The sequence below is a fragment of the Nerophis lumbriciformis genome, linkage group LG34 (genome assembly GCF_033978685.3).
Source record: "Nerophis lumbriciformis linkage group LG34, RoL_Nlum_v2.1, whole genome shotgun sequence".
Taxonomy (NCBI): Eukaryota; Metazoa; Chordata; class Actinopteri; order Syngnathiformes; family Syngnathidae; genus Nerophis; species Nerophis lumbriciformis.
The window spans coordinates 9,730,059-9,742,489 of NC_084581.2; the positions used below are offsets into that span (position 1 = coordinate 9,730,059).

Here is a 12,431-nt window from a genome sequence, read left to right on the forward strand (position 1 = left end):
TGTTCTCCGCCTTGTGCGCGCCTTTTGTTTACAGTTTTTGTTAGAGTTAAAATAAAAGATCTCCTACCTCACGCTGTCGTCCGGAGTAGTCCGTTCTGCATTCCTGGGAGAACGACCCCGCATAAAGATGGGACCTCGTCGTGACACTCCCAGTTCCTGCCACTAAAAAACAGCCCCACAGCATGATGCTGCCACCACCATTCTTCACTGTAGGGATGGCATTGGCCTAGTGATGAGCGGTGCCTGGTTTCCTCCAACTATTTTGTTATTTCACGCATGTTCGCATCAGCATCACACATTTTCATACAGCTCATTGCTTGTTACTTGACGCTGTCTGGCTAGCATGCTAGCATTTCAGTTTGACTTTTCAGCATTCACATGAAATTTCCACAGAAATTGATTTTTCTAGTTCCCTATAAAATGTGTTTGTGTTGATGTTTTGGGTGTATTGAACAGAATATATTTATTTGCATTATTTCAGGTGGGAAAATTTGCTTTGGTTTTTGCTTGATTTGGCCTTTGTCTGACTTTTTGGAAGGGATTACAACTGAGGTACAGCTGCATTGTTCCATGAATACCTCTCCATCGGAAAGGAAAACCCTCCGCCATCTTCCTTCCTATGGAATCCCTAGGGGAAAGACATTTGGAAGTGCTGCATATACAGTAGCAGCCCCTCTTTGCATGAGTGTCACATGACTGCATGTTATTATTCATGAAGACTGAGGTGTCAGCCAATGGGAAGCCTCCATTGCAATGACGTACGGAAGGCGGGGCCGGAGGCTGGTATGAATGTGTGTGTGCTCATCCAAGCCGCCTCCCTCTCTTCTTAGTCCGGCTGAAGGGTGCAGGGTTGCGGTGTGTGCGGCTCTCACTCTGCACTGAATGAACCACGGCAGGCTCCCCACAGCCCACGCAAGAGGCTCCGCGGCGCCACGGCAGAGACGATGCCCTGCTGAGTCCAGGGATAGGTCCGGGAAACTCGTCCGGCCGTCTCCCTTCCTTCCTTCATACCTTCCTTCTCTTCAGCCATCCCGGCAGCAAGCGGCAACCTCCTTCCGGCGGGGAAGCGAGAGACGAGAACGACTTTTTGTCTTATTTCCGTGTTTTTTCATCCGTGCGTGGAGCATTCTTCATGCGAGCGTGGATTGTATGGAACAAGGCCGTTGCACTGACCTGCTAAGAGTTAGCACGGTGGCTAACTAGCAAGCTACACCTGCTAGTCGTCATCGCTTTCGCGCTTCGACTCGTCGGACAACAAGTTTGACTTTTTTTTTTTAAATCACTTTCCCCCTCACTTTACTTCCTTTTTGTGTTTTTTTTGCTCCATAAACAAGCCAAGTGTATTATTGTTTCTGTTTTACGAAACGTGCCACTCTATTTTTACACCGGTGAAATAAGCTAGCAGCTGCTTGACCTGCCTAGTGACGCCGTGACTGCGCTTAAAACTTGACTTTCCCCCCCCCTAAATCCTGTTTCTTAATGCAGTTTATCCAATTTCGTCAAATTCTTTAGCGAGTTTCCGTGCTGGTGTATTTTGAACCGGCAGTTCGCACTGAATATAAAAACAAAGGAAGCGAATGAATACGTCAAGCTAGCTTCGCCTGTTGGAGTCTTGTATTTAATTCCACTGCCTTATTTATTGGGGATAAAACGGACGTGCCTGAGCTGAAGCGACCAAAAAGAAGAAGAAGAAGCTCCGGTGTAATTCTGGCACCACATTCCCCCATGAACATACAGAGATCACGTCCTATTAACATTTCACGTCATGGGAGATCGCGGCACAAATCGCACGACTTCGAAGACTTGTCTTGCTTGAGGACCGCCAGCGAGTCCCACCACAGCTTCAGCCCCAACCTCGGCTCGCCCAGCCCGCCGGAGACCCCGGACTCGTCGCACTGCATCTCCCGTATCGGGGACTACCTCCTGCTGGAGCCCCTGGAGGGCGACCACGTCTTCAGAGCCGCACACCTGCACAGCGGGGAAGAGCTCGTCTGCAAGGTGAGCACACACACACACACACACCTGTCCAGGTGGACTCGCACGCCATGCATTTCGTCATCATTCACCTTCAGCCTGGAAGTCTTCTTTTTTTTTTAGCCTGCAGCGAGCACTCTTCTGTCTGCACTGCTTAGTGATTGCTTGAATGGCAAATAGCGAGCTGGCAGCCAAAAGAGGCCTAATGGAAAAAGTGAATGGGCCACGGTGTGGATTGCATGACGTAACGTTGACAAAGGAGCAGGAAAGACACACACACAGCCTCCTCCCCCACCGTTTGTACACAAGCTTTGAGATCTGCAATACAAAATGCACAAAAAAACTATTTGTGCAATTATGTTGCGACTATTTTTTTAAAATACAGAAATAGCCTACTTAATTATCACTGCATATTTGTAGGCACTCAAATCATTGATTTTTTTTTGGTATTATTTTTAAGTGTCCTGTTTCACCTTGCGCTTTATATTGCATTCAATTGTTTATTTGCGATGACAATTAAGGAATCTATCAAGGATGAGCGCTCAGCACAATGTTTTGCATTAGTACTAATAACATGCATATATTAAAAATGATCCTTAATAATTTAGCCATCCAGGCTTTACACGGCTTTAGGGTCACCGGAGCGTATCCCAGGTGGGGTACAGCCTATTCTGGTTACCATTCAATTGCACGGAACCTATAGACAAAAAAACATTCATCATTTACACATGAGGAGAAAAAGAAACATTTATAATGTAATTTTCATATTTAAAATGTATTTTTAAAACGAAGGGATTGCATAAAAATAGTAGGAAAGATTTAAAATGAGATTGTCATTTTTCGTAGATAAAAAAAGAGTTGAGTGCATTTTTCAAAAGTTATTAGTGGTCTGCAGTGCCCTCGGATGGCCATGAAAGGTATTATTTTTCTCTAGGCAACATCTTTCATTTTTGATTAGTTCTCATGAGATTGTGCGCTAAACATGGCCATACAATCATGATGTGACCCTCCCTTGACCAGTCTCCAATCAATCGATTTTTCACCTGCGCCAGTGATCCGCCCCGCTCTTGGTCTAGGAGGTCACCGTGAAGATTGGGAGGGCTGTGGGGACTTATCCTATTGACTGCCAGTAGAGGAGCAGCTCTTTACCTGAGCTTCTTGGGCTGGAAGTCAATTGGAAGAAGAGGAGCAGGGGAGGAGGGGTGGGGGGTTGTTGCCATGGAAACTAAAGAGGCACTGCAACCTGAGGCGGTGGCGTATCGCAATTCGTTAATATGACACTTTCATTTTCCACCTCTCACTTGTGCAGCCTCAACAATGTGGCACGTGGCCTATTTAACTGAACAAGTCATGTGTGAATGTTCTGAATTGTTGTGCTTGTGTAAAAAAAAAAAAAAGTTATTCAGTAGTAAAACTGTAATGCAAAATGTTTTGACACGTGACATAGATATTTAAAGTAGAGGTAGGCTTGCTGAAGTCAACCTTCTGGCGGTTCATATTTGGGACCTGTGCTAGTCCGACTGTCCAAGCTGTGCTGGAGTCACAGGAACACATTGTTACAGCAAATAAAGTAAAACAGATAAATTAATACATCCTCAAAAATATGAATGAGGCATTAAATGCACGGCATAAATAATCACTTAGATAAATTCATCCTCACAGATGAATATGAAGCATTAAATGCATTGTCAAAAAATTGATTTTTTTTTTTCCTTTTACATTGTCGAAATCAAATGTTTGCAAAGCCCGAACAACCACCTCTGTGTGTTGCCAGGGTGCCCACAGCCTGTAGAAATGTGGGTACATCAGCCATTAAGTTGGCGTGAGCCACCGCACATTTCCACGTCAAGTTCAGTCTTGATGCATCTGAACTTTTCTGTGAAAAGGGCGTACACTAAGTTTTTGTGCGTACGCATGCTTAGTACATGAGGCCCCAGGAGGTAATTTCCCCACATAGACATTGTGTATAAAGGCATGTAAAACTAATTGCCTGTTTTTGTCGCCCTGGACCATGATTACTTCAAAACTGATATGACCAAAGACAAAATATAAAACAATTCATTTCCGGACTTCCCTGGTCTTCCATAGACACGATAGCCTGTGTTTTCTTATGCTCTTTCAGCATTTCCTTTAACTTCAGTAGAAAATGCAAAATACTGTAGAATACTAGCGGTTTACCTTATTTTTCCTCTTGTCGTTTTTTTCCGTAAGTTCTGTCATGTGCTCCTGATTCTTGGGATTGCATTTACATTCCCTCCAAACTCTGACTAAAACCCTTCTTCTTCAGTCTGAATCATTAAAATGATCACTGTAAATTACACTCTTGCTTGGTCATTGTGTGCAAGTAAATTTGACTGGAGAGGTCCATACTTTCCTCATATTGCCATAATTTGGAAATGTATGCAGGCTGACCCCTACAGTTGTATTGCTACAACCTTCAACAATTCATCTGGCAGACATTTTTGATAATTCTTTTAAATTCTGAGCTAAAATCTTGTGATCTGTGATGATGCTGCCAAAACACATACTACACAATATGAAATTGCCTCCAGTCTTTTGTAGGTGACATCAGCACGCTGATGCAGGCCTGCCAACATTCTAGAAGTGGAAACAAGCTTAAAATCAATATTGTCTTTTTTATCCAGATCTATGAAATGGGTGCCAGTGTTGGCATTTGAGGGTCCTTACACCCTTTCACTTAGAATACTCTTCTGTCTCGGTAAGACCTCTTCAGTTTCCTGACTTCCTGCGTCGTCTGCATCTGCAGGTGTTTGATATTGGCCGCTACCAGGAGTCGCTGGCGGCCTACTTCGCCCTGGGCCACCACCAGCACATCAACCAGATCCTGGACATCCTGCTGGGCGAGACACGGGCCTATGTGTTCTTTGAGCGTAGCCATGGCGACATGCACTCCTTCGTGCGGACCTGCAAGAAGCTGCGTGAGGACGAGGCCGCCCGACTCTTCTACCAGATCGCTTCCGCCGTGGCGCACTGCCACAACAACGGACTCGTCCTCCGCGACCTCAAGCTAAGGAAGTTTGTCTTCAAGAACGAGTCCAGGTGAGTGCTTAATCTCAACATTTTTGCAGTAGGTGATGAAAGCGTGCTACTGACCCCTTGGGGAAGCCTGTGAACTCTACACTTAATGCTTTTTTTCAGTCAAAACAAAAGTCATGGAAACGATCTTCCAGCTCCCGCTTGTATCTTAATTTATAATGATATTCCTCTCGGCAACAGGTGTTGAAAAACAAAGTTCCCCACCTTGGAAGAATAAAATATTTTGCACCCTAACCCACTCTCCACTGTGACTAAATAGTATAATGTGTCTGTAAAATTGTTATAACTATACCTCTGCATAACATTGTGAGCTTATTAACAATAAAGGAAACAACACCGGTCTTTCCTCGTCTCCCACCGTGGTTACAGGGAAGCCAAATGCTACATACACTTCATCATATTCTGGTATGGCAAAAAAAGCATGTTCCCCGAGGTCACACGCACCCCCCTGGCATTGCACCGTGCCCCCCCCAGGGTGTCCAGCCCCACTATTTGAAAAAAACTGCCATAATGTGATGCAAACCTCTGCCTATGTGTGCTTAAAAATAAGTTCAAATTAAGCAAACAAGACACGGTATAGTGAAGAGACTATTTGGTTCCCGACCATATTGTTGAAGTACATTAATTAAAGTACATCTAGTTATATTACGATCTTTATTGAGGTTAAATCATCATGGAGCAATTCCAACACCTCTAAATAGTAAACACTAAGTTAAGATGCTTGTTTGAAACAAAAGAAAAATTATAAGACATGTAATAAGTTTTGTAATAAATTACATCGATGCTACGGATTCAAAGTAGTCTGAAGTAATGCTGCCCTCTGTTGGTTGCTACCAAGTAGTGATCATCACTCGGAGTTAAGTGTTTAATTTGATATGACTACCCAACAAAATGAGTCCTTAAAGAGGCACATGGACACGTCTTGCTCACTTGTATTGATAAAACTTCATTTGGGGTGTGAAAGGGTCATTTTTTAAATTTAATTTAATTTTTTTTTTTTTTTGCGGTTTTCCAATCTGTTATTGATATGAATCTGGAACCTCAATTTACAAATTCAATTGGTTTTTGAACAGGGTCTGTAAATAGAAAAGTTTGTATGTTGAAGACAATTTCTCCATAAGGAACAACATAAACCTGAATACTGGGTTTAGGCGTTGACAGAAGTACATCATTTAGTAAAGGTTAGTACACTTTCAACACGATATAAAGCGCTATACAGTACTGGGGTGTAACAGTTTCTGCAACAATGTACAGTAGATACTTTCCGAATATTTCAAACCACACATCACATCGCTTGTCAGTTACTTTTTTTGGAGTCATATTAAGCTCGCAAAACTACAAAAATGTTACTAAAAGGCTTAAAATACGTAAAAAGCACAGTAGCTAACAGCAGCACTGTACTTTGCCGACTGACTACAATGGTTGTGTTGCAGGGCACAAAATGGCTGCGCTGCAAGACACACAATGGGTGGGCAAAACGTTCGTACACTGAGACAAGGGTTGTACATCAAAGCAGATTTTTAATCGTCCTGTGGTACGTAGAATCGAAAAATTTGTACAATGAGGTGTTTAGTCAATCAAGATTCCACTGTATCAAAAAATCAGATCGGATTATATGGGCTTGCGTGTCCGATATCAGCGCTCCAATACAAGCAGTCTTGCAGCGCTAACCCTTAACTCTCACTTATAATAAGGCACAGATAATACCATTTACCGCATTGGTATTGCAGACTGTGCATCATAGTAGCGGAAAAAATGAGTCTCTACGACAAAAGTAGCAAGCACAGATTTTGGGGACCTCCCACATTGATGTTTGTAAAAACACTTGTTATCCAACATAGCCTGAGGTCATTCTGACAACTTCTGTGCGCGTTTAGACGGCAAACACATGTTTAGTTTAGTTTTCTTTTCTTTTAAGGAGCAGCTTTTATCTTGGCCCACTTTTAAAGATGCACTGATGTTTTGGAAAGGCTTTTATCTAAAGTGAAAGCAAATGTCAATGTTAATCCCAAGGAATTTTGTGCTCCACTTCCTCTCGGATGACTCCCGTCAAGGCAAATTGCCCCACTTTCATTTCATTTATTTTAAGTCAGGTTGTAATGAGGCCGTAATCTGTGTTTGATGCAAACTTCGTGTTTAAAGTCACATTTCGATTCATTTTGAGTATAGTAAAATTAAACACAAAAACTTAGCTTTTGCGTGAACAACTTTACACAGTGACCCAATCGTGTGATTTAATTTGGTTTAGGGTGGACTTTACTGTCTAATTTGCTTAATCGACCATGACACATTTGCATGTAATGTATAGGACACTGCTTTCTTCTGTCGTGTCTTTTTGTGTTGTTTTGTGTATACCACAAACATGACCAGGGCACCTCGATGGAGGTGGGGCCCACAGCAGCCTCCAGTGCTCGTTAAAAAGAGAAAAATGTGTTTTCACGTCATACTCTAAACGTCCTTACTAGGGATGGGTGATCTGGCCTAAAATCTGTATCGCATTATATATTGCAGCCTTTTCCAATTGAGATAAATATTATTTGGCATATAAATAATATACAAACCCTTTCGAAACGGGTTACATAGGCTCCTAATTTAGCTACTGACGTATGCAGTAACATATTGCGTTATTCCCGGTTCTATTATTTTCTCAACACTGTTATTAATCTTTGTTAATTTACAGTTAATATCTTGTTACTTTCTGTCGTAACATCTATACCTCTGTTCAAATGTAATAAACACTTATTCTTCTGTTGTTTGATACCTTACATTAGTTTTAGTTGACACTACAAATTTAGGTATTGATCTTATACCAAGTAGTCCCAGAAACAGTATTAGTCATAACAATGTTCATATTTAAAATCTTCAGGCTCTATAAATATCTTTTGTTGATCAAAACTGTAATTCTACAATATTAAAACATTTTGGTTTTGAGTTTATTTCGAACATGCAAGCATCACAATTTCCAGTTTCTCTGCTCAACATGTTTGAAAAGGAGGAGGAAGAAGCAGAACTTATTTAATCCTACTCCTTTTCTTTTACATAACAGTTGCTAAAACGTTTGTCCACTTCCTGTTCTCAATTTATTCACAATAAACTCCATAAGTAATCACAATAAAAATAAATAATACTCGGTGAAGTAAGTTACATTTCATATAGTGAGATGAGTAAGATTATTTTGGAAATGAATGGATGGATGAATGTTTATCATGGTTCTTCTTCTTTGTACTTTGTAAACACTTAAGTTTGAAGAGTTTCTTGTAGTGGATTCTATTAGTACATTGTTTGATTTCTTTGCTTAATCCATTCCATAATTTAATTCCACATACTGATATACTGAAGGTCTTAAGTGTTGTACGTGCATACAAATGTTTTAAATTACTGCATTCACAGACAGACTCGTTAATGTGTGAATGAGCGAATGCGGAAGATAAAATTGGGTCCGATACAAATAAATGAATGCTTGGAGAGAAACATTGCTGTTGACATGAGACCTGTCACTCATTTTTAATGTGGGAACTCTGTGTAAAATACAAATATTGAAGCAAGTAGCATTCCAGTTTGGTGTTGGCGGTGTCCTCATACTCGCTCCTTGTGTGGTGTGTGCAGAAGCGAGGTGAAGCTGGAGAGCCTGGAGGACACGTACATCCTGGACGGCCGTGACGACTCTCTGTCGGACAAACATGGCTGCCCCGCCTACGTCAGCCCCGAGATCCTCAACGCCGGCGGCAGCTACTCAGGCAAGGCGGCCGACGTGTGGAGCTTGGGTGTCATGCTCTACACCATCCTAGTGGGGCGCTACCCCTTCCACGACGTGGAGCCGGGCTCCCTGTTCAGCAAGATCCGCCGGGGCCATTTCAACGTCCCCGAGACGCTCACACCCAAGGCCAAGTGCCTGATCCGCTCCATCCTCCGCCGCGAGCCCGCCGAGCGCCTCACCTCCCGCGAGATCCTGGAGCACCCTTGGTTCGCGGCCGCCGGGACTGTGGGTGGCGCCGCGCACACCCGAGTGGAGCGCGATCAGGAGCAGCTGGTCCCCGACGTGAGCATGGAGGAGGAGGAGCTGGAGTTGTTCAGTTGAGCACAAACCAAGCACAAACAGACCACCAGATCCGCCGCCACGGGGATGGGGGAAGGAGGGGCTTGCCGTTTAGCCCTCAGTAGTTTAGAGACGGTTTGTCATCAGATATATGAGGTGTTTCCATCTTCGCTTCTCCACCATTTTCATGGAAAACCTTGAAGCATGACAAACGCCATCGTGACCCGACGCGGCGCTCGTGACGCCATCACGAAAAATGTAGCAAAATGTACTTTCTTGGGGCGGGGGGGTTGATGTGGTGCTCGTCACGGTAAACACATTCTCTTTTTTGACACTACGGCAAACATGAAGGGACGTACGAGTGTGGGAAAACAGGAGAACCGACTAAAAGCTTCTCCTTCTCACGCCCCCTTTTTCCTTAGGCATCAAACACCACATCTGGAAACCTTCCGACTTTCCTGTTGACATTTCTGAGTTGTGTTGAGGAGAGAGCAGCATTTATTTAAATCTATATAGAAATATATCAAAGAAATAGAAATATATATATATATTTAAAAGTACATTGCAGGGTTTTTGCCCCCACATTTAGACACCAGACAGGATCACTGTCTCAAGCCCGTCACATTTCCTATCTGCCAGTATTCCCGCCCGCCACTCCCTCGGCAACAGTATTGTTCCAATGCGCTCCACGACCTTCCACCGCATCGACGCCATCGTGCTCAGATGTTATTTGAAGAAGAAAAATCCACCTCGTCATCAGCATGAACTCCCGCTAATATGCTAGCTTGCCAACTGGGGGGGGGGGGGAGTGCGCAGAGGGGGTCTGCTTGTTTCTTCTTTTGCTGCAAGAATCCTACTGCTTTTCTTTCATTTCTAGACAGAGCTTCCTCTTTAAGTTGGTGCTGATTTGGTGCTAATGTTTTAGTCCTTTTTAGTTTCACGGACGAAGGAAGGGAGGGAGCGGGGTGGGGGGGGAGTTGGGTTGTGCATGGTGGGATGTCTGCCTCCAATGTTCTGATTGTATCGTACTAGAGGGGGGAACAATTCTTGTGTTTTTGTCCAAATTTATTCATTAAATAAATACAAGTTGTGAATTGCATTCAGCGCTTGTCATATTTATCTTTCTGTGCATCCGGAAAGTATTCACAGCGCTTCACTTTTTCCACATTTTGTTATAGCCCTATTCCAAAAGCGGATAAATTCATTTTTGTCCTTTAAAATTCTACACACAATGCCCCATAATGACAATCTGAAAGAAAAAAAATTCAGAAATGTTTGTCAAATTTTATTATAAATAAAAGCTGAATCGCATGTACACTGAACAAAAATATAAATGCAACACTTTTGTTGCTCTCATTTTTTAACTTAAAGATCTAAAACTTTTATTATATACACAACATACCTATACCTCAAATATTGTTCACAAATCTCGAAATCTGTGTGAGTGAGCATTTGTTTTTTGCCAAGATAATCCATCCCACCTCACAGGTGTGGCATATCAAGATGCTGATTAAACAGCATGATTATTCCACAGGTAGTGATGGGTTGATGAGGCGTCATGAAGCGTTTCGACACATTGCAAAACTGTATTGATACTGTGTCGATACTGTGTCACTAAATACTGACATCTGCTGGACATTAAAAATCCCTACAGGCAACCTATGAACCGACTCAACTGACACTGATTTTATGACCTAGTATATACAATAATATAAACCAAGTCATTGTATTTCATTTAGGATTATTTCATAACTTAATTTAAATAAAAATATATTTTTTATCTTTTTTAGATACAGTCAATAAATAATGTGAACATATATCATAACATGGAAATTTAAGAGAACGTGTTGTGAATCAGGATGCTTGTGGACCTGGAATTTTTTTTTTTTTTTTTACACATTTTTATTTAAAAAAAAACAGTTTTTCCAACGTATTCAATTTTAGACGCTTTCTCTTCTTAGTTATTATTTCTCCGGCTGTAGAAAAGACCCGCTCACAGGGCACAGAGGAGGCGTCAGTGCGACACAGTTCGCATATCGGTCACGTGACCAAAACAGCTCATGATCGGTCACGTGACTTTCTAAAAGCGGTACGCGCACCGACACAGGGTTTTGCTCTATGAGCTCGACGCATGCGCCGATGCATCGGTATTGCCGGACCCATCACTATCCACAGGTGTACCTTAGGCAGCCCACAATAAAAGGACACTCTGAAATGTGCAGTTTTATCACACAGCACAATGCCACAGATGTCGCAAGTTTTGAGGGAGCGTTTAGTTGGCATGCTGACTGCAGGAATGTCCACCAGAGCTGTTGCTCGTGAATTGAATGTTCATTTCTCTACCATAAGCCGTCTCCAAAGGTGTTTCAGAGAATTTGGCAGTACATCCAGACCACGTGTAACCACACCAGCCCAGGACCTCCATGATCGTCTGAGACCAGCCACCCGGACAGCTGCTGCAACAATTAGTTTGAATAACCAAAGAATTTCTGCACAAACTTTGAGAAACCGTCTCAGGGAAGCTCATCTGCATGCTCGTCGTCCTCATTGGGGTCTCGACGTGACTGTTGTCCGTCATCGTAACCGACTTGAGTGGGCAAATGCTCACATCGGATGGCGTCTGGCATGTTGGAGAGGTGTTCTCTTCATGGATGAATCCCAGTTTTCACTGTTCAGAGCAGATGGCAGACAGCGTGTGTGGCATCGTGTTGGAAAGCGGTTCGCTGACGTCAATGCTGTGAATGGAGTTGCCTATGGTGGGGTTGGGGTAATGGTATGTGCAGGCCTATTTTACGGACAACACACACAAGTGCATTTTATTGATGGCATTTTGAATACAAAGAGATACCGTGACGAGATCCTGAGGCCCATTGTTGTGCCATTCACCCGAGACCATCACCTCATGTTGCAACATGACAATGCACGGTCCCATGTTGCAAGGGTCTGTACACAATTCCTGAAGCTGAAAAGATCCCAGTTCTTGCATGGCCAGCATACTCACCGGACATGTCACCCATTGAGCATGTTTGGGATGTTGTGGATCAGCATATACGACAGCGTGTTCCAGTTCCTGCCAATATCCAGAGGAGTGGACCGACATTCCACAGGCCAAAAACAAAAGAGTTGCGTTCATATTTTTGTTCAGTATACATAAATATTGACAGCCTTTGCAATGAAGCTCAAAAGTAAGGTGCATCCTGTTGCAGCCAATCATCCTTAAGGTGTTCTACAGCTTAATTGGAGTCCACCTGTGGTAAATTCAGTTGGTTGGACATGCTTTAGAAATGCACACACCTGACAGTGCATGGCAGAGCAGAAACCAAGAATGAAGTTCTCAGTGAACCTCTGAGACAGTATTGGCTCG

The 12,431-nt window shown here is 43.0% G+C and overlaps 2 protein-coding genes across 2 annotated transcripts in view; both read left to right on the plus strand.

Moving 5' to 3' along the window:
* The window catches only part of LOC133576139 (uncharacterized), a 164,631-nt gene extending 163,451 nt beyond the window's left edge, over window positions 1–1,180 (plus strand). Inside the window, exon 5 of the mRNA XM_061929151.1 lies at window positions 897–1,180. Within this exon, the coding sequence (XP_061785135.1) occupies window positions 897–1,180 (284 nt within the window). The remainder of the gene's footprint in view (window positions 1–896) is intronic.
* On the plus strand, window positions 806–10,166 carry trib2 (tribbles pseudokinase 2). Its single transcript, XM_061929986.1, has 3 exons — window positions 806–1,998; window positions 4,742–5,034; window positions 8,638–10,166. The coding sequence occupies exons 1-3, from the start codon at window positions 1,726–1,728 to the stop codon at window positions 9,107–9,109; spliced, it is 1,038 nt and encodes a 345-aa protein (XP_061785970.1). The 5' UTR covers window positions 806–1,725; the 3' UTR covers window positions 9,110–10,166.
* The last annotated feature ends 2,265 nt before the right edge of the window (window positions 10,167–12,431 follow it).

Coding starts and splice junctions, on each gene's coding strand:
- trib2 (XM_061929986.1), top strand. CDS start 1,726: ATGAACATACAGAGATCACGTCCTATTAACATTTCACGTCATGGGAGA. Junction 1,999..4,741: donor GGGAAGAGCTCGTCTGCAAG/GTGAGCACACAC, acceptor CTGCATCTGCAG/GTGTTTGATATTGGCCGCTA. Junction 5,035..8,637: donor GTCTTCAAGAACGAGTCCAG/GTGAGTGCTTAA, acceptor TGGTGTGTGCAG/AAGCGAGGTGAAGCTGGAGA.